Source organism: Drosophila biarmipes, chromosome 2R (genome assembly GCF_025231255.1).
Source record: "Drosophila biarmipes strain raj3 chromosome 2R, RU_DBia_V1.1, whole genome shotgun sequence".
NCBI lineage: Eukaryota > Metazoa > Arthropoda > Insecta > Diptera > Drosophilidae > Drosophila > Drosophila biarmipes.
Window position 1 is genome coordinate 21,400,276 of NC_066615.1, and position 18,880 is coordinate 21,419,155.

Genomic DNA, 18,880 nt, shown 5'->3' on the forward strand with positions numbered 1-18,880 from the left:
ACAAAGGGCATAGCATTTTGTTAGATATTATCTTATGGCTAAACCATGTTTTTGAAGAATATTTTGAGTGTATTTGAAAAAGAAAAAGTATTTTTTTAATATTTATTTTATTGTTAGGCTTATAAAGCAAAAATGTTTTCCACTTTATGTTGTCGAACAGCTATCGTCTGGCTGGCGGCAATCAAAAATGTTTTATGCTTAGGCCAGTTGAATTATCAAAGACTTTATTAAATTATATTTGTACATCTAACTAGATAACTGATTGATTTAGCTAAATGTAGGTATAAGTCGACCCAGGAAAACACCCGATTTCAATGAAGTGCCACTAAGCCAGGAGTTTTTCGATTTGCATTGCTAAGCAAAATGATTTGCAACTATAATGAGCCCCCTGAAATGTTGTGAATTTATTGAATTTGGCAAACATCCGCACGCGCGAAAGTCAACAACGCACTTTGTTGAAAGTCGTGTGTTTATGGGCGGAATATTAATTAAATTTACATTCCATGTATGTAGATAATTAAATCTAAATTGCTTACTAATTGAAAACTGCAGCGAGTCATTTCCAATGAAAATGATTTAAGTACTCATAATAATGATGGTGGTAAAATGCATTTGCTGTTATACTTATTAAGCCAAGTTTAAGTGCCGATCTATTCAAAATGGGAGCCCAACCACACACAAAACACCACACCCTCTGTAAAATAGTAAATCGAAGTTGATGTGAACTGTAAAATACACATATCCCCCTTAAACTCACACAATACCTTCCAACTAAATATAGTGAATAAATATTGGTAGTTACAATTAAGCATTAATTATCTGTCGCACACTTAGCTGCAATATTATAAATATTTCAAAATCGATTAAATGCCGCAAATTGCCCACCCCTTTGCCGAGATACCAAATATGAAAAATTACATTTGCAAATCTGTGTTGTCGCCCGAACAGCCGGAACAAACAATTGCAAGTAAATTATGTACTGTAGTTAAGCGTTGATGTTATTGAGTTGGAAATATGTGCATTAAATGCGTTTGTTTAAGCAATCCAATAAATGGCGAATCTACTGAATGTACACCCACGAGAAATTTATCTTTCGTCATTTGCTTAGCATGTTTCGGCGCAAAAACGATTCGTTTATCCCCCAGCAACTTCATTAAGTATACGCAGCGGGGTACCAACTCGACGTGCATTTCGGGGTGAGTACCACAGAGTAGGTAAGTGCACTCGGAAAAAAATACTTTCACAGGTAATTATTTATTCTTTAACCTGAGGCTTTCACAGGTAAGTATTTAGTTTTAAATCTTACATTTAAGTTGCAGGGTTTCCTTATTTACGTACATTTTTCCTCGTTTTAGCCCTTTTTTGCGCATATTTATTTTATGCTTAATGCAATGATTTACTTTATACCATAATATCTACAGCTTAAAGTTCTGAAAAAATACGTTTTTTAAAGAGCCGAAGAAGCCATTTATTAAAGCAAAGGGAAAGAGATTTTTCTTATACCAACCATTTGTGGAAAAATAGGAACTTATGGATTTTTCATGTAAATAAATAAGTTTAATGCAACAATATTGCTTGAGTTCTTGTTTATTATAAAATTTTTTATTACCCCTATCCGCCGGTTGTGCCTTGTAATTTTTTCATATTCAATTAAATATTTGTTTCATGTCTGTTGAAAAATAAATAGAACCAGATTGTTCACACACTCTCGTGTAGGCAACACTACATAACATATTTTTCGTAGTTTACATTTTTTCTGGAAAACAATGGTTTTATAGGTAAAATATAAATAATAATAAAGAACTTTATTTTTAATAAAAACATGTATCCCAATAAGCATCGTATGGACTCCCATTATTTATTTACTCGTTGGCATTTCCCTCTTAAACGCTCGTCTCCCATAAAAAATGTATACCTGTTTATTGAAAAAAGAGAAACACTGGATTTTTAGGAACCCCATTTCATGCCTCAGTGTATCTATCTAACTTCGGCTGGCAGTAGATGAAGGTGTTGGCGCCTTTCTGCGCTTTATGAGCACGTTATGGTTTTTATCTTTATGGACATGCCTGCGTGTGACCCTTTTTGCCAGTTCGCCATGTCTACCACTTCAGCAATGCCTTTTCAACTCGGGCACACACATTGGGTCCTTTACAAGGTTACCGCTTCGAAGGAGACGTTAATTTAAATGTTTTACGGCCTCGTCGGATGTTGTTTTGTTTGTACGGCTCTGCTTTTTGTTTTGCTCCTGTTTGTGTATCAAATTAAACTTCTGCAGTCAGGCGGACAACTTTAGTGTTATCAGCCCCAGAAGGACGACCAGGATGCGAGAGTGTGTGCCCAAGAGCCGTGTATTGAATTTTAAGCACTCGCCCCGGAAAAGTGAAAGTTCCTTTGGCGCGGCACGTTCGCAGAGTTTTCTTTAAATTGAATTTCAATCATTACACCGCAGCAGATATTCGAGAATAAATATAAAATATTTAATACGTATACGCAGCTATATATAGGCCCGGTTGGGAGTAATTTACAAACGAATTTCATCTTCGCAGGTTCAGCACGTGACAACATTAATTAAACTTTCAGCATATGCGTCTGTCGCCTGCCCCGACTTTGGTCCGGAAAATTCTGGGGGCACGTCGGGAAAACCTGCTGACATAAGCGCAGACGTAATCGAGGCAGTTTTCCCATCGAGCCATCGCCGCACAGTGGGAAAATATTTATGCGACGACTAAATATTACTTTACAACAAATTTTATCATTTTCCTTACCTACTTAAGATGAAAATAAATAATTCCTAGAAAAAATAGATCTCTTAAAACTAAAAATACTTTTACATTTTTCATCAACAAATCTTTTACTTATCCCACTGTACGTTGACCAAAAAACTGATTTTTATTTTTATTAACTTTACAATGCGAAATATCGCCATTTATTGGTACATTTCTCCACCTCGCTTGCCATGCGTTTTCACTGTTTTTCATTTAATTGCCCCGCAGAACAAAAGAGTTCAGAATTTCCATGGCAGTTTGAATCTGCGCAAAAAGTGGCAGAGAAATTATTTAGAGCGTTAAATGAAAAGTATGCGATAAATGCATGCAAATAAAGGAATGCGAATTTATAGAACCAATTTCGGATAACTAAGTTTAAAGTGATTTTATTTAATAAATGGGGAATTTTTGTAAAAATAACTAATATTTTCACGAAAAATACTTGAATGCTAAATTTATTTTATTTAAAGAAAGGGGAATTTATAGGAAATAAACCTACCAAACCACGAGGTGAAAATACTACCCCTTGAACTTCTGTTTTCAAATTCTGTGAGATAATTATTATTTGACTAAACAAAAGATGAAGCAAGAAGTTAATTGGATCTAAGTTTTAATTAGGGTATCGATAATAAACTAAAAGTACCCACTCTTAAGCTTGAACATGTCCTTGCGAGTGTAAACACTTTCAGGGGAATTGAATGCAAAATCGTTCCAAATTTCATTAAATCTAATGACTTGGGGCCATTGACTGAGCCACTTGTTCATTGGAGCCCCGGCTAGTAGCATTAAAAGCGTTTAATTAAACGCCTGTTGCAGAAGCCGGCACACCAGAAAGTCGGAGGTAAAAACTTCTCCTCCAACCGGATCATAAATTTCAAAGCGAATTGAGTGACGGCGGCAAGGACGAGGGCTGGAGACTGGAGGTCCCCATCGAGGTCCTCGTCTGAGGCCCTTTTGCAAACAAAGAAAATGGCACTTACCAGAAACACACAAATTGCTTTCTTTTTGCCGGCTGGCAATTTCCAAATCTTAAAGCCGGCTGGAGCAAAAGCGTATTTCCCAGCCTACGTCGATGCTGGTCTGTGATGGCCAACTGTTTTGCTTTTTTCTCCTCTTTCGGCCTGGTCGAAAGCAAGTGCGCTGTGGAGCATTTCAAGGATTTTTTCCATCTCTTAATTACGGCAATAAATGCCAATGGCAATTTCTTTGGCATTAAATAAGAACATGTTAACGACCGGCAAGACTTCAAAAAAGTGCCTCGAATAAAAAAGGGCATGTAAAGGCGGCAAAACTCCGCAAACACACACGTGTTCCAAAAACAAAGCTCCAAAGGGGAGTTGGGCGGCGACAACTTGGCAATTGAGTAACAGGCTGCCGGCAAGGACACGTGCTGCTGGGCGTGGAGCCAATTAAAATTAAAGGAGCCTCCTACGGCCGTGGAAATGTGTGGGCCCCTGTGCCAGAAACCAATAAAATAAAATTGCCTAACACCTTATTAAGAGCAGCTGCCTCAGAGCCAAAAAATAAACATAGAATGGAGCCATAGCAAAATGGTTTAAATGGGCGTTCACAGGATTTTCTATTCCATTTCTTCAGGCTGAATGTTCCTCCAGAGCTATTTTTACCCCGGCAGTCAGCTACATTACCAACTCTGAAAAGTTATTCTGGCATTTAGCTGCTTATTAAATTATATGTTATTAATATATTATGATGGAACAGCCGCAGGAAGGGGCGGAAAAATGCCAGAGAAATAACAGAGAGAAGAAGGAGGTTTAAAGGAATAACTAATATTAATGATATTATTATATTACCTTTGTAATATGTTATATTATATTTATTCTGTATGCTTGTTATTATTATATTTATAACCTGAATAAAGTGGAAAAGCAACCTTATTATACAAGAGCCAGAAACAAACTGACTCACTACATTTCAGTGGATCTGAAAATTGTTGATAAGGAAACTTTATACACTATAATACCAGAATTCCAGATGTTTACAAAATTTCTCACACAAAGAAAAGAAAGAAGAACGAATTTTGCAAAAACAAATGCGAATAGGCTTACGCAATATTTCAGAATACATATTTAAGCTTATCCCAGAGACTCCCCGCAGTTCGGGCAAAAGTGGTGGACTTCCTTGCAATCATCCATGAGGAAAGGGATCAGGCAGCAGCCAAGTCCGAAGGAAAACAGGCAGAAAAAGTAGGAGGCCACGTAGGTGATAGTTCCAGGACTTGTAATCGTGGTCGTCTCAGTCTCGGCGTGGCACGATGGGCAGATCGTGTGCATCGAGGTGCGGCTTTTATCCCCGGTGTTACCTCTAACTGGCGGCCCATACGGATCATAACCCATTGCCTCCTGATACGAAGGCGGAGAAGTCTTGGTCCCATGGGTATTTTGGGAGGGAACACTTATCGGCATTCTTATTTTTTCCTTTTCTCAAAATATAATGTTGAATTTATATTTAATGGAACTTTGCGACCAATGAATGTGAGAGTTTGAAGCCAACTAACTTCCTTGTTTTGGTTTTCTGAGCTTGGGTGTTATTTGATAAGCGATTTTTTTATGCGCGAGTACTTAATGTTTTTACTTAATGACTACACTAACAGAAGTAGGAAAAACCGAATTATTTTTGTTGCAAAAAAAATAAAAATGAGATGAAGTATACCGAATACCGAGGAATAAATCAGCGGTCAGCACGGGGTACTTATAGATTTGTGTGTGCCGATATTTGTATATGATTTATTTATTTATTATATTACTTGCTTAATATACGAATTTCATAGTAGATGATAGGCGCCAGCACAAGCAGCGTTAAACAAAGAAATACCACAAACATATCATTAACGAATTGTTTTTCCGAAGATTCCCCTTCTTCACTTCTATTGGGTATCAGGCCCATTGCCTCTTGGTACGTGGGCGGTGGCGTCGGTAAGGAAACATTGGGTAACTGCGAGGGCAAATTCATCTCCCTTACTGAAAATAAATATGTAACAATTATAAGATTTTCTTAATTTAATTTAATTTATTATTATTACTCTTGTTCAGTACTGATGTGAGCTGGAAGAAGCCGACCACTTAAGGCGATAGCTTAAGGAAAACTGCACTTCCCTTTTTTAGAGCTTTTGGCGATTTTTGATAAGACGGAACACGAACGTCTCATATTCCCCTCTCACAGCGTTTTTAATCAACAATTTTTTTATTTAGCTATTCTTCAGAGCCTCAAAAGCTTACTCGGCATTTCAAATTCCAATCCAGATGCCCACAGTCGAATTGTTGTCTTTAAATGTTGATGTTAATTGCTTTTTATTGTTCACAGACTCTCGGCCTGTCAAATACTAGGCGTCAGTGCAAACTTTACCCTAGATCCAAGCCAAATCCTCTTTGCCTGGGCTCTGTAAATGTTTCTGAAATATTCCAAGGCTAGTTGAACACTCGCTTTTATTTTGGCTGGCCCTGAGCTTGTGTAAATATTTATTTCGCACATAAAATGCATTCTTAGCTCGGCAAGGAACTGGGGTCCCTCAGTCACCTATTCAATGCAAATGGACTTCCAACGGACATTGAATTTTATGCCCCAGCCAGGTAGGTATGCAGGGGAAATCCTGGTTATTCGTGTGTTCAGCATGGGATATGTGTAATATGTTCCACGACACTTGAAATGGGGCTCGGCCAGCCACCCGCACAATTGCATTTATGTGCACACGTGAATTGCATTAGAAAGTTGCCAGCACATAAACTAAATCTGCCTCAAGTGCAAAGATCCCAGTCTCACGGCTGACAGGAACAGGAAACGGAAGCGACAGGAGTTCGAGGTGCGGATGGGGCGGGACATTTGCATTAGGGGTGAGCGCGTGATCCTAAGAACATGGTATACTGCCAAGTAAATGGACTTAGACAGATGGTTCAGATGGGGAGGAAGCATATATAATAATAATTATATAAATATTATTTAATATTTTAAACAGAAATGTATGAAGTGGAAAGTGTTGATGTCAACCAATCTACCAAATATTTATTAAGTAATAGATTTATTTGTTCTTCTAAATCTAACAAAAATAAACTACTGTAAAATATATTTTTTTTCTGTGCAAAGAAGCAAACTGGAGCATGCAACTCAATCTGATTTATTGGGCGACTTAAAGATAGGTGCTGCGAGTGCATTTTCATCGCCTGCCCCAAATTTCCATCTCTAGGCGGAAATACAGCCATTCGTTGGCTCCTCGGAATAACGTGGCCCATTCGACTTTAGTTCCTGCGCACACTTGCGTTTACGTTTGGATTTGGATTTGGACGTGGACGTGGGTGACGTGTCAGTTACAAGAAGCAATTGTGCAAATGTGTCGGTTACCATTTTTGGGATGAGATGTGCGATAAGTGGCAAGTGCTCCTGAAGGTGGGATGGCGCATAAAACGAGATGCTGCAGATTGAGATAAAAGTGCGAAACTTTGCTGACATGAAAAGTTGCCGGAGACAAAACGTAGTGCGAATGTGTGCCATGTATTTCCTTGGCCAGGCCAATCTTTGATTTCATTCTACCACTCGGTTTGGGGCTGAAACTCCCGATGAAGCATACGTTTAAATCCGCCCTTAAAGCCACCATACCAGCCATTAAGCGAGGAGCTGCCGGCGTACGGGGAAAAACCCTTGAGTGCCCTCAGCTCAAAGGTTATGTCAGTAAATGAGAGAGTTTAACGACGGGGATGAAGCGCAAAAGTAGAGTGCCAATTACGGCTTCACTTACCTTTGAAAACCCCGCTTTGCCCGGCTTAAATCCTAAAGAGATTCGTCCATATCGGGCTTTGTAGTAGGTAGTTTTGCTTTTATTACTTTGCCATCATCAGCAAAAGGACAAATTATTGCTCGGCGGGATGTAAGCCATTAAATTAAGTCACTCCAAGAGCGTATACTTAATTTTTTGTCATGCGCAACTTTTACGACATATGCGGAAAAGTTAAATAAAATAGTAAATGCCCGTGATATTACCATTTGAGCCACAAAGAGGCCCACAGATGCGAATGGTGGAATACGGCTATATGGCTATAAGGACATCCGACATCCGCACTACTACATCCGCGCTCGCAGCCACTTCCGCAAGCCCACCGAGCATGTGAGCAGCGACTTTTGTGCTTTATGTTTTACCTTGCGCCGCATTTAACAATAAAAACGTGAATTGTTTGCCATGAAAAGCTCAAAGGCGGAAATAAAGCGAGCAAACAAGGAAGCACACCTACACACTTCAGGGCTGCACACATGCGTGTGTCGTTGCACAGCGAGAAATAGGAAAATTACATTTTATTAAGACTATTCTTTTTCATAACAATCATAACAAATTTATGTTGTATGAATATATTCAAAATACTATTTTATGTTGTAGTTAAAAAAATGCAGTAGAAACTTAGATTTACATTCCTTTTAAAATTAAAATATATTGTTGCATACTTTATGACACCTTTTAGAGTTTTTTTTTTTTTTTTTTTTTTTTTTTTTTTAATTAACATCTTTATTTAATATAATCCAGGAACAGATCTAATTAAAGCCTTTAACCTAAATGTTTTCTTAAGTAAATAATCTCTTAATTATAAATTATAATTAGTTTTCAACTTGGTATATAGGAGTAGATCAAATTACGACTAGTTTCAAGTAAATAATATATTCATATTAGTCTCTTAGGAGCAGCCCAAAATGTCTTCTTTTGAGCCTGCGAATTGGGATAGCCCCCTGTAATCTCCGGGCTAGACGATTACGGTGGGCAGTTAGACGGTCGTTGTACCTGCTTGAGAAGAACGATATTTGGTCTTCAACAAGACTCAGGTTTAGGTCATTGTGAAGCGTTTGGCCGCTAACGAACCACTCACAGCCAGTGATTTGTCTTAATGTTTTGTTCTGGACGGTTTGGAAACGTTTTCGGTGGGACGCAGCCGCCACTCCCCAAATTTGGATTCCATATCTCCAAGTTGGTGCGATGATTTGTTGATAAATGTGCCGCTTGCATCTTAGAGATAGTTTGCTTTTCTTGTTTAGCATCCAGAATAATTGGTTCCGCTTTAGGTTGCACATTTTGACGACTCTGGCAATATGTTCTCGGAAGGTTAGGCGTTTGTCCAGTGTGAGGCCTAGGTATTTCGCCTTAGTCGCTTGCTCTATGTCCACATTATTAATGTGGACCACCGGAGTTGTTTTTCGGCGTAACGTAAAGCAAACGTTTACGCATTTGCTTTCGTTGATTTTGATATTGTTCGCCGTGGCCCATTTCTCGAATTCGTTGAGGTAGGTTTGCAGCGTTTGTGAAGACTCGGTCTCACTGTTCGAGGAGCTGAGAAAGCAGACGTCGTCAGCGAAGCTGGCCAGCAGCATTTTGCTGTTGTCGTAGGTCATTTCTTCATAGCTTGGCTTGGGGATGTCTGCTGTAAAGATGGAGTACAGTAGCGGTCCTAAGACGCTTCCTTGGGGAACGCCAGCTGTAATGGCAACATTTGCAGAGATTGCGTCTCTGGACTGGACGCAAAAATCTCTGTTTGTGAGAAACGATCTGATGAGCTCAAACAGGTTGGCTGGCAGCGCTGTTTTGACTTTGGCTAGTAGTCCCGGGATCCAAACTCTATCAAATGCCTGTTGTATGTCAAGAAAGATGCCGTTGCAGTATTCTTTATTGTCGTAGGCCTTCAGGATGTGATTGACTACACGGTGCAATTGCTCAATCGTACTGTGGCCGGCTCTGAATCCGAATTGGTGCATTGGGATAGTATCATTGTCTTCTAGGTGTATTATAAGTCGGGAAGCTATCAGCCTTTCCATTACCTTCGATAAAGAGGGCAGGAGGCTGATAGGCCGGTAGGAGCATGGATCCTGTTCCGGTTTCCCTGGCTTTAGAATCATACTGATTCTAGCACTCTTCCATTTTTTGGGAAAGTATTGCACTCTAAGTATCGCATTGAATATCAATGTGATAAGTAATAGTGCTCTCTTGGGAAGGATTTTAAGTACTGCGTTGCTTATTAGGTCATGACCTGGCGCCTTTCGACTTTTGAGGGTACGTATCATGTTTGAGACTTCTTCCAGACCTTTTAGAGTAAATTTAAATCTCTATTGGCCCTTGAATTGATTTTGAATATAATAAGTTAACGCATTTCATATGCAGTATTCTTTAAGTTTCAAAAAATGTTGTTGCATACTTTTAGCCACATTAAAAAGAGATTTCAAAACTCAGCTATTACTTTCTCGAAGTGCAGGCGTGCGTGCTTTGCTGTTTTTGCCTAATTGCTGCACTCAAGAACAATAGAGGTGTTTCGCCAATCGGAAGCTGTTGGAAGATACCGACACGAATCGAGGGAAATGCAGTCAGTGGGCAATGTTTAAGCCAATGACCATTAGCGTCCAGACGTTGGCACTTAAATAGAATGGGCAAACTGTTGGCAGCAGCAGAAAACTCCATGATCGAGACAATGAAATACATTTAGGGCATTAATTGCCCCAACTACACGGAAAGCAACTTGAGCAATTCACACAAAGCTAAAATAATTGCGGCACGTGAGAAGGTTTATGCGGCTTGAGTTCCCTTGGTAACTGAATTATCGGGAAGTTTAAAAAACGAAATATTTTATATTAAATATAAATTCATTTCTGTAAACGTATCGTATAAACGATTTAATTTATTTTGCATTTATTACTCTTAGGCTTCGTCTTACTAAATATAAGATACTTATACTTAAATATCCTTATATTTAATCCACATATCCACTATTAATTTGCTGTCTTGCTGCAGTATAAACCCCCATAGAGCTGCCAAATGTAACCTCAATACATTGTGTGCTGCCCAACGAGCCCTGAAATTAATTGAGAGTGCCATCATAAACATGCCAAACCAGAAAATTTTAATTAATTCCCCAATTGCAAGAGCCCACCACAGATGGCATTTGTTCATTTGGACACGATTGCGATTTCGAGAATACGAATACGACTACGAACTGGAGTAGGAATTCATTAAGGGACCATGTATCTTGTGTGATTTGTGACAGCTCACTTAATCAATGGCGAATTACCGAAGCAGGCGATGCAATTTGATATGCCCTGTCGAACTTGGCCAAATTAGCAGGGAGCTGACATGGAAAACAGGGCAAATCACAGAAAAGCCGGCGAAGAAAATGAGATTAATCATAAGTTATGTTTAACTACACGGCCGGATCCGTGACAGCAGCCGAACTTGTAATTTCCTTGAAACTAATTACTTTGGAAACAGCAAAGATGCCACTTGACGCAGGACTTCGCGCTATAACTCTTGCTCCTCGTTTTCCCAGTTTTTCCCCCCATTTCCCGCATTTTTCCAGCTTTTCCCACTGCAATTGCAGTTGCAAGCGTGGCTAAATTAAATGGCTGACAAAGTGAGCAGCATCAGCAGCCCGCATCCCGCGAGGACCAGAGTTTTCTTTTATATTCTGTCACCAATTGCAGCCGGCAGCAACTGGAAACTGGTGGAAATGAACGCAAGGACAAGGACGTGAAAGTGGAAAAAAGAAAGTAGTGAGTGGAAAGTGCCAAATGACAACTGCGAAAAGTTGCAAACGGGCGGTGAAAGTTTGTCATAAATCAGAATATTTTAAAAGTGTTTGCCCTGACAGAACAAGAAGAACGCGGGATGTGAACTGTGGCTGTTATAAGCCAAGATTATGGCCGGGAACTTGTAGCCATGTCGAACATATACTATGATGGCAAAAAAATTCCAGACTCCGGGGAGGCGAACTAGTTAGACCCTTGCTGTGGGGAATGAAATCTCCTTAATTCGGGGATAAAGTTTACACAACCCATTGGGAGCAATTGAATTGCCAGACAATCGATGTTTGAAATTAAAAGATATTTTATTAAAAATAGCCACAGACTAAGGGTAAAAATTATATGGGTGCTGACAAGTATGCAGCGAAAAATTATGTAGTCGTTTAGAATGAATTTATCGAACTTTCCATTTAAGACATGAATATTGAATACTTATCTTCATCATTGGACAATATCTCAAACCATGGTGACTTCTGATTACAAATCCCTTCAATCACTTAGACCAAGCTTTCACGATTTATGAGAAAAAATGCATTTAACGATTGGTTGTCAGTGTCAAACAGTAAAATCTTTTTAATAAAACGTTCGGAGTTATCCGTTCTTGGGCTTTTAGACACCTGCAAACAACTAAAAAATAATTCAATTAAAAAATACCTAGGTGTCTAAAAGTATGCACTAATAAACAAAATTCTGACAAATTCGAAATTTAATGTTGCATACTTTTAGGCATAATATTCATATGTTACTTATACTAATGCTGATTAATCATTTAAAGCAATTAAATGAAAAATATAATTATTCAAATGACGGATATTAACAGTAATAGAGAAGTCTCTAAGATTTGTGATTGACTTTCATTACTTTACAGGCTTATCGAGGCACCCAGCTAAGCTGACCGATTTTCCTGAGCACTCTTTGGCGACATCATTATGCCCATCAGCACTCCGCTTTGCCCTCGACTGAGTGCACCTAATGCAAGCATTTTGGCCCATCAGCCATTCCCAGTGACTTCCCACCCAATGCCAATTTAAATTCAAATCCAGCTCCGACTTCGAGTTGGAATGACATCGGATGTCCAGTGATTTGCATTTGATGATGGCCATGGCAATGGGAACGGCTTTGGCTACGGCGACGATCTAATCGACTTGGTCGGATAGTTTTCGATACCGCAGCAGGCGACAGAATCGACAACAGCTGACAACTCAAAGCAAACAAATAGACGGGGCCAAAACTTTGATTGACATTTCAATTAAATTATAGCCAAACTTGCGAAACTCGCTGTTGCTGGCGGGCATGTTCCGAGTGCAGAAAGTTTTGCTGGCCGAATACGAGGAGATCTACGAGCCGGTGCTGGTGGAGAATCCCTTCACCCTGGTGGACATCCGTGGCGAGGGTCTGCGCCAGTACCAGATAGGCCTCACCTGCAATCGCCTGCTCTTCGGCTGCGACAACTTCGCCAAGTACGGGGATGAGCCGAGTTACGTGGCCAGAGGACTGGATCCCGAGATCGAGAGCTTCGAGCTGGTCAGCATGCTGCCCCTGCAGCTGATCCGGTTCCACTTCTTCAAGAAGTCCAGCCGCTGCCTCATGATGCTGAACATTGTCCAGCCGCTGGGCAGGCCACTGGCCATTCTGGAGCACCCCATGATCTTCGAGTTCGGGGGCCACATCTTCAAGCAGCACTTCTGGCACACCTGGCGCGAGCGGGTGGCCAGCATCCGGGTGATGCAGCCCATCTATGGCCAGATCACGGGCGCCTCTCCCTTCTCCAGCACCGATGTCCAGCTGGACGAGGAGCTCACGGTGGCCCAGGTCCATCCTGTGCCCCGAACCCCTTCGCTCTACAGTGCCTGCCATGCGGCGGGCGGGGACTTCGGTTAGCCATGCTAAGAGGCTTTGGGCCGAGTTTTGTCCTTCCGTTAACAGATGACGCCCGAAGGTTCGATTTGCGAGCGGGCCCAGGCTTTCAATTTAGAAAGCCGCCTGTTTATTTATTTATATTAAAAGCAAGTCGCTCTTTCCACCTTTAAAACATCTATTTTTGGGTAGTTAGAAATAGCATTTTAAGGTAGGGGAAGGGAAAGTTCTTCTGAAATTCTTTAAAGGTAAAATCTATATATAGGTAAGTCATTTACTTATTCAGTTTAAAAAGAACATGTAAGGTTGAAATTTAAGGAAGATATTTAATTTAAAGAAAATCCCGTATATCTTGAAAACATTTATCAACTAAGGGTGATAGAAAAGTTTCTAGGTTCGTTAGGTTTTGAGATAAACTAGATGATTCATCACAAAAGAAAACCCAACTTAAAAATGGTAAACAATGGCCTCTTCTGCACCTCAAATGAGCCTTCGCGAAGTAAATGACTCTTCCTCAAGAGTAGGAATCCACTGATTCCGCTCTGATTTTCGTTATTGTCCGACTCCGCTTTCGGGTGGTTAATGCAATCAGCTGGATGCCCAGGATCCAGCCACAACTGGGCGACCGAGCCCTTCTGGTTTCGTCGGCTTGCCCGCCTAGCTGTTTATTTGGCAATGGAATGGGCTGGGCTACGGGTTGAGGGCGGGGTGATGACGACGAAAAAATGTTGTTTTGATGTGCCTCGGCTTTGGGGCTATTTTCTGCCACTCCCCTCGGCCTCTGCAGGTCAAGTTAACCAGCAAAGTTTTCAATTTGCCGACAAACTTAAGCCGCAACCACAGCATTTGTCGGTGGCTCGGTTTCGGCGGGGTGGGTCCTGGTGAAATGTGGAAAACTGTGGGAAAATGTGGCAGGACATTGGAGGCTAAGGCCTGGACATGTCTGTCTCCGGGTGAGCGTGCAGCTGACACCAAAAATCAATTGCAATGAAATGCCGGGCGAATAAGAACAACAATCCGGCCAAAGAAAAGCAAAAAAACAGCAAACAAGTCGTCATTGGCCGTATTTGGTTTAGGGCATTTAATGGTCAAAGTTTTTCAACTTGTCTGTAATTTATTTGATTTGCTTTGGCTTGTGTTTGTTGTAGCACAGGGCAGGGGCTCGAACCGCCAACTCCTCAGTGCTTTTGATAAATTACAATTTATTTAATGAAATGTGCAGAGTCCGGCGACGCATTAATCATACGCCATGTGGTGCGGCCCTACGAACACAAATACTGCGAGTAGTCAAGAATTTAAAGTTTAACCACAATTTCGAAGCAATTTAAAGCCTTTTCCTCCTAAGCTTTGGCCACAAAATCCGTTCGCATGGCGACGGCAATACGAAAAGTTAATTAAAAGCCATGGGACATGGGCCATGGACCGAGAGTCAATAAAAAACATTTCAGCAACGCCACCCCCAACCACCCATATACAAAGCCCATGAACGTTAAACATTTTCGTCGAGTTCTGCGCTTTTTATTAATTTTTAATACACCTGCTGACGCTGGCAATTAAGCGCGGACCTGTTCAATTTCATTTAATTAGCCATAAAGGCGCTTAAAAAGGGGAAAATGGGGCCCCAGGAGCTGTCGGGATTTTCCCCGGGCCATGTGGTAGACATAGACACTCAAAATTGGAATAGCTACGGAGCTGCCGAGAATTCTTAGGCACTCGCCTGCATTCTAGGCATTCCGGCTTTGTTACTCATTTTTCCTATATTCCATATATATTTTATTGGCTGGCCGAGTTCAAAGCTTTCCAGGCAGCCACATCAAAGCGCCGTGAGTAATTGCCATGGAAAAATTTGAATTTTCAACGGCGTCGTCAGCATTTGCAACTGGCCGTAGGAGAAATTTAATTTCAGGCTTCTCTCGCCTACGAAATTCATTGACAGCATCCATAAGTGGGGGTGCTACACGTATATCTGGGGGGTCTCCACTGCGTATACGCAATGTGGGCCATATTTCATTGGCACAACACACGGCACTTCGCATCACATCTCACACATTTGACATTCCGCCGGTGCTTTAAACACAGCATTTAAGGCGCCTTTAAAGTTCGCCCCACATGCAGCCTAAGCTGACAGTGATGGATGAGTCTCACATTTATTGAATTCCAACGGCGAGCATATATGTATATGCAAATGCACGGGCTTAATAGCTAAATGGGGATTCGTATATCTTTGCATAAATCGAATTTATCGCCCGGTGAGATTTTAAAGAACAGTTGGGATTCACTAAGTTGCGTTTGATTGGTTTAAGATGGGTGCTTATATAGTTAAATAGATTTCGAGGTCAGCTTGTTCAGCGATTTAAAATATTGCATATCCCTCTTATCAATTTAACAGATTATTTAAGAAATTTTAAATTTAAGTGATTCGTATTTCCCATATATATATCAATACTTATAAAAGTAATAAAAACGGGGACTTGGAAATTCCGAACTTAAATTTATAAAATAATTTTATATGATTCTGTAAATACTTCTTTATTTACTTAATTATTGCTGACAAATTAGGCGTGACATACAGCTTTCTCAAATTTCTTATGTATAAGCTGCCAGCTAAGCTCGAACAACATACGCAAATGGCTTGAACATTTAATACCCAGCATTCAGTGTCATCAAAATTTGATCCCCTTTTATTTCTGTTATTATCAGTTCCTCTTATTTTTAATTCCAATGACGCAATCTGTGATTCTGTGAGAGAAATCGGTTCGGTTATTAATGCTTATCAAGCACATTGCATTTATTAAGCCGGCATTCCCGCGAACTCACTGTTTCCACAAATCGCTTATCAGAAATTCTCAAGAGCTTAGCACTACATCATCAGAAATTAGTTTACTTCCAGCTTTCGCTTAAAGTGGTTGCCCACTTTAATTCAAAATATATAATTTTAATAACAAATGTGTCTAATTTAATACAAACACAATAAAAAATAAAAAAAAACTTTAAGAATCAAATTTTAATAAAAATTTTATTTATGTGATAGCATTACAACAAATAAACCAGTTTTTAAAAATATGAAGATTTAAACCTATCTATTCTATTGACCGCGTCTGTGTGCATAAACAAATGACTGTTCTTATAATTTAGCTTAGCGAAGCAAATCAAGAAAATGAGTTCTTTAAAGCTTTCGCTGTTAGAGGAGTAGTATTTTAGCATGTGACTACAGCCCCATTAAAATTAAAATAATATAAAGCATACCCACATCTGGTTTAATACAAAATCAACAACCTAAATTTATAAAGACTCCGGTTTTTGGAAAAAACAAGACACGCAATTTTAAGATCGAGACACAATGAGTTTGCAATTAAGCTGTGACCGGCCTGCCACGCCCCCGCCCTCGTACTCGGAGGCGATGGGCTGGGATCCACCTGGATCGTCAAGACTGACCCCGCAGGACTTTACAGGTCGCACATCGATACTTACAATCTGTTCCAAGTGCCTGGACGAGATTGAGACCACCACAGTAACCCGCCGCGGAAATGCTGCATACGTTGCCTCCTTCATAGTCATGTTAACCACTTGTGGACTGGGATGCTGGCTGCTCCCTTGCATCATCAATGGATTCAATGAGGTTCATCACACGTGTCCAAGCTGCAAGGCGTCCCTGGGGATCGTCCGCCTATGAGATCTGGTGAAAAGTTTCCAAATGCAGCATTTATTTAATACAATTTCATTACAATCGGATGAACTTTTTCAAATCATAGATTTAATTTTAAGTTAAAAATTTTAAGGAAATAAAATGCTTAAAAAAAAACTTTAAAAATATTCATATATAAAAGATTGTGTGTATAAAATGTGTTGAATGTATGTATATAAAGTTTGCAGCTTAAAAACAATATATGTATATGTGAAGTGAGCTTGCTGGCTTTATGATTCACCAAAGGCAAATTTAATCTCAATCAGGACTTATAAGTTCGCTTTTTACGAATGTAGTCCGATCACTCCTCAAAAATAAAATACTAATCAAAATGGGAAAAAATATAAAAAAATATTAATATTTTATACCTCTTTGAAATTTAAAAAATGAGATATCACAAAAACGATGTAACTATTTTTTCTAAGTGTAGAAACAACGCTTATCAGTTCTTTCACTTAAAGCAGTTCCGATAATCAAGACGCTGAATAACATTTTGTGTTTTCCAAAATTATTACCCAGAAACCTCGCGGCTGAAACGTTTCTTTCGTTCGTCATTTTTAAGAAAGAAAAACAGTTCTATAAAAGACCTCGCGTCAAGCGGTTCCCAAAACTAAGAGTTCATAAAAAAATATTTCTAAAGTCTATGCTATGGAGATAAAGAGATATATATATTTATAATGTGTTCGTCGATAACGATTCCTCTGGAGTCACTCAATGTAGAGCCAACTACTCCCCCGCCCTCGTATCAGGAAGTGATGAACTGGGGTCCACGTAGACCGACGGCGTCCAGGACCATGTTGCTTACCCCGGAGGATGCGCCAAGAGCTGAGAGGATGGAGAAGATTGGATTGGGCTTCGTCTTCTCTGTTTTTTTAATCGCACTGGTTTTCATACTTTTTTTGAATGTAGAAAGACTAGTGATGCTCCTATAATTGACGTTTTATTCATTTATTTAATAATCGATTTGTTTAAAAACCCATTGTATTTTAATTTGTTCGTTTTTCGCCAATTACACCAACCAAAACTTTAAACAAATTAAATAAATAAATATTGTTTATTTTAAATTGATTGATACAAACATAATAAAAATAAATAATATTTTATTTTAATGTTAGTAAAGTGTGCTGTAATTGTAGCATGATGTTAGTTTTCGCTGTATGGTTTAGTGTGTTCTAAATGTTTCATTTCAAGGCTAAAATTGTCAGTAGCATCTCAATAAAATAGGAATATAAATTGCTATTTACTACCTTGTAAGGAATATTACTAAATTTCAAAGATAAATTCCAATAAAATTGCAGATTGAAAACACATCTTTGCTTTCTTCGCACATGCACTAATTGAATTTGACTTTTACCGGCGGCTGGTTGAAGTTTTAAACGAATCGAGACGTGATGGGCATGCCAAAGGATTCTCCTTACTGACCGCAAAGGACGGAGCCCTGCAGATGGAGGGTTCTTAACCTCAGACTGGGGGTATTCCCCTGTTGGTTCTCTTTCATGTGGTTCCACAATTCGGAGGGGAACTTATTAGGCAAAAAGTCGCTTGCCTGAAAAATCACTGCATCCTTTTGCCTAGTTGGTCGCATTTGCTTTTGTGGCGACTGTTAAAGCGACTGTCATCATATAAGTAAAAGCTGTTAATGTTTATGATAGAGAGATGGCGGGGAATCCCATTTGTTCCCCTACACACACATACACACTCAGGTGACCTTAAGCCAACGTCAAATTTATTGCATACTTTGCAGGGCGTGCATTAGCGTGGCAACTCGTCACGTCACGAATCTCCCTCGAACGAAAACGCGGCCAGCAAATGCGGAAAAGCCGGCTAAAACTGTATAAAACTGGGTAAAATTTGAAAGGAAGGCAGATAGTTCAGAAAGCCAAGGGAAGCCAAGCGAAAACGTGACTTGGCGCTGGTAGCAGTGCCCCTGATGATGATGAGGATGGGATTCCCCATGATGGCCACACATCAGGCCAAATGGTAGTCATTACAATTTGACATACACGGACTTTGCTAAAAA

At 39.8% G+C, this 18,880-nt stretch overlaps 2 protein-coding genes across 2 annotated transcripts; both read left to right on the plus strand.

Annotated features, from left to right (window-relative positions):
- The first annotated feature begins 12,526 nt into the window (after nucleotides 1–12,526).
- Nucleotides 12,527–13,344, plus strand: LOC108022398 (uncharacterized). Its single transcript, XM_017091283.3, has one exon. The coding sequence runs from the start codon at nucleotides 12,612–12,614 to the stop codon at nucleotides 13,197–13,199; it is 588 nt and encodes a 195-aa protein (XP_016946772.1). The 5' UTR covers nucleotides 12,527–12,611; the 3' UTR covers nucleotides 13,200–13,344.
- A 2,724-nt stretch (nucleotides 13,345–16,068) lies between these two features.
- Nucleotides 16,069–17,081, plus strand: LOC108022362 (cell death-inducing p53-target protein 1). Its single transcript, XM_017091243.3, has one exon. The coding sequence runs from the start codon at nucleotides 16,516–16,518 to the stop codon at nucleotides 16,846–16,848; it is 333 nt and encodes a 110-aa protein (XP_016946732.1). The 5' UTR covers nucleotides 16,069–16,515; the 3' UTR covers nucleotides 16,849–17,081.
- The last annotated feature ends 1,799 nt before the right edge of the window (nucleotides 17,082–18,880 follow it).

Excerpts from the sequence above, each read along its gene's own strand:
- LOC108022398 (XM_017091283.3), top strand. The coding sequence starts at position 12,612 with ATGTTCCGAGTGCAGAAAGTTTTGCTGGCCGAATACGAGGAGATCTAC.
- LOC108022362 (XM_017091243.3), top strand. The coding sequence starts at position 16,516 with ATGAGTTTGCAATTAAGCTGTGACCGGCCTGCCACGCCCCCGCCCTCG.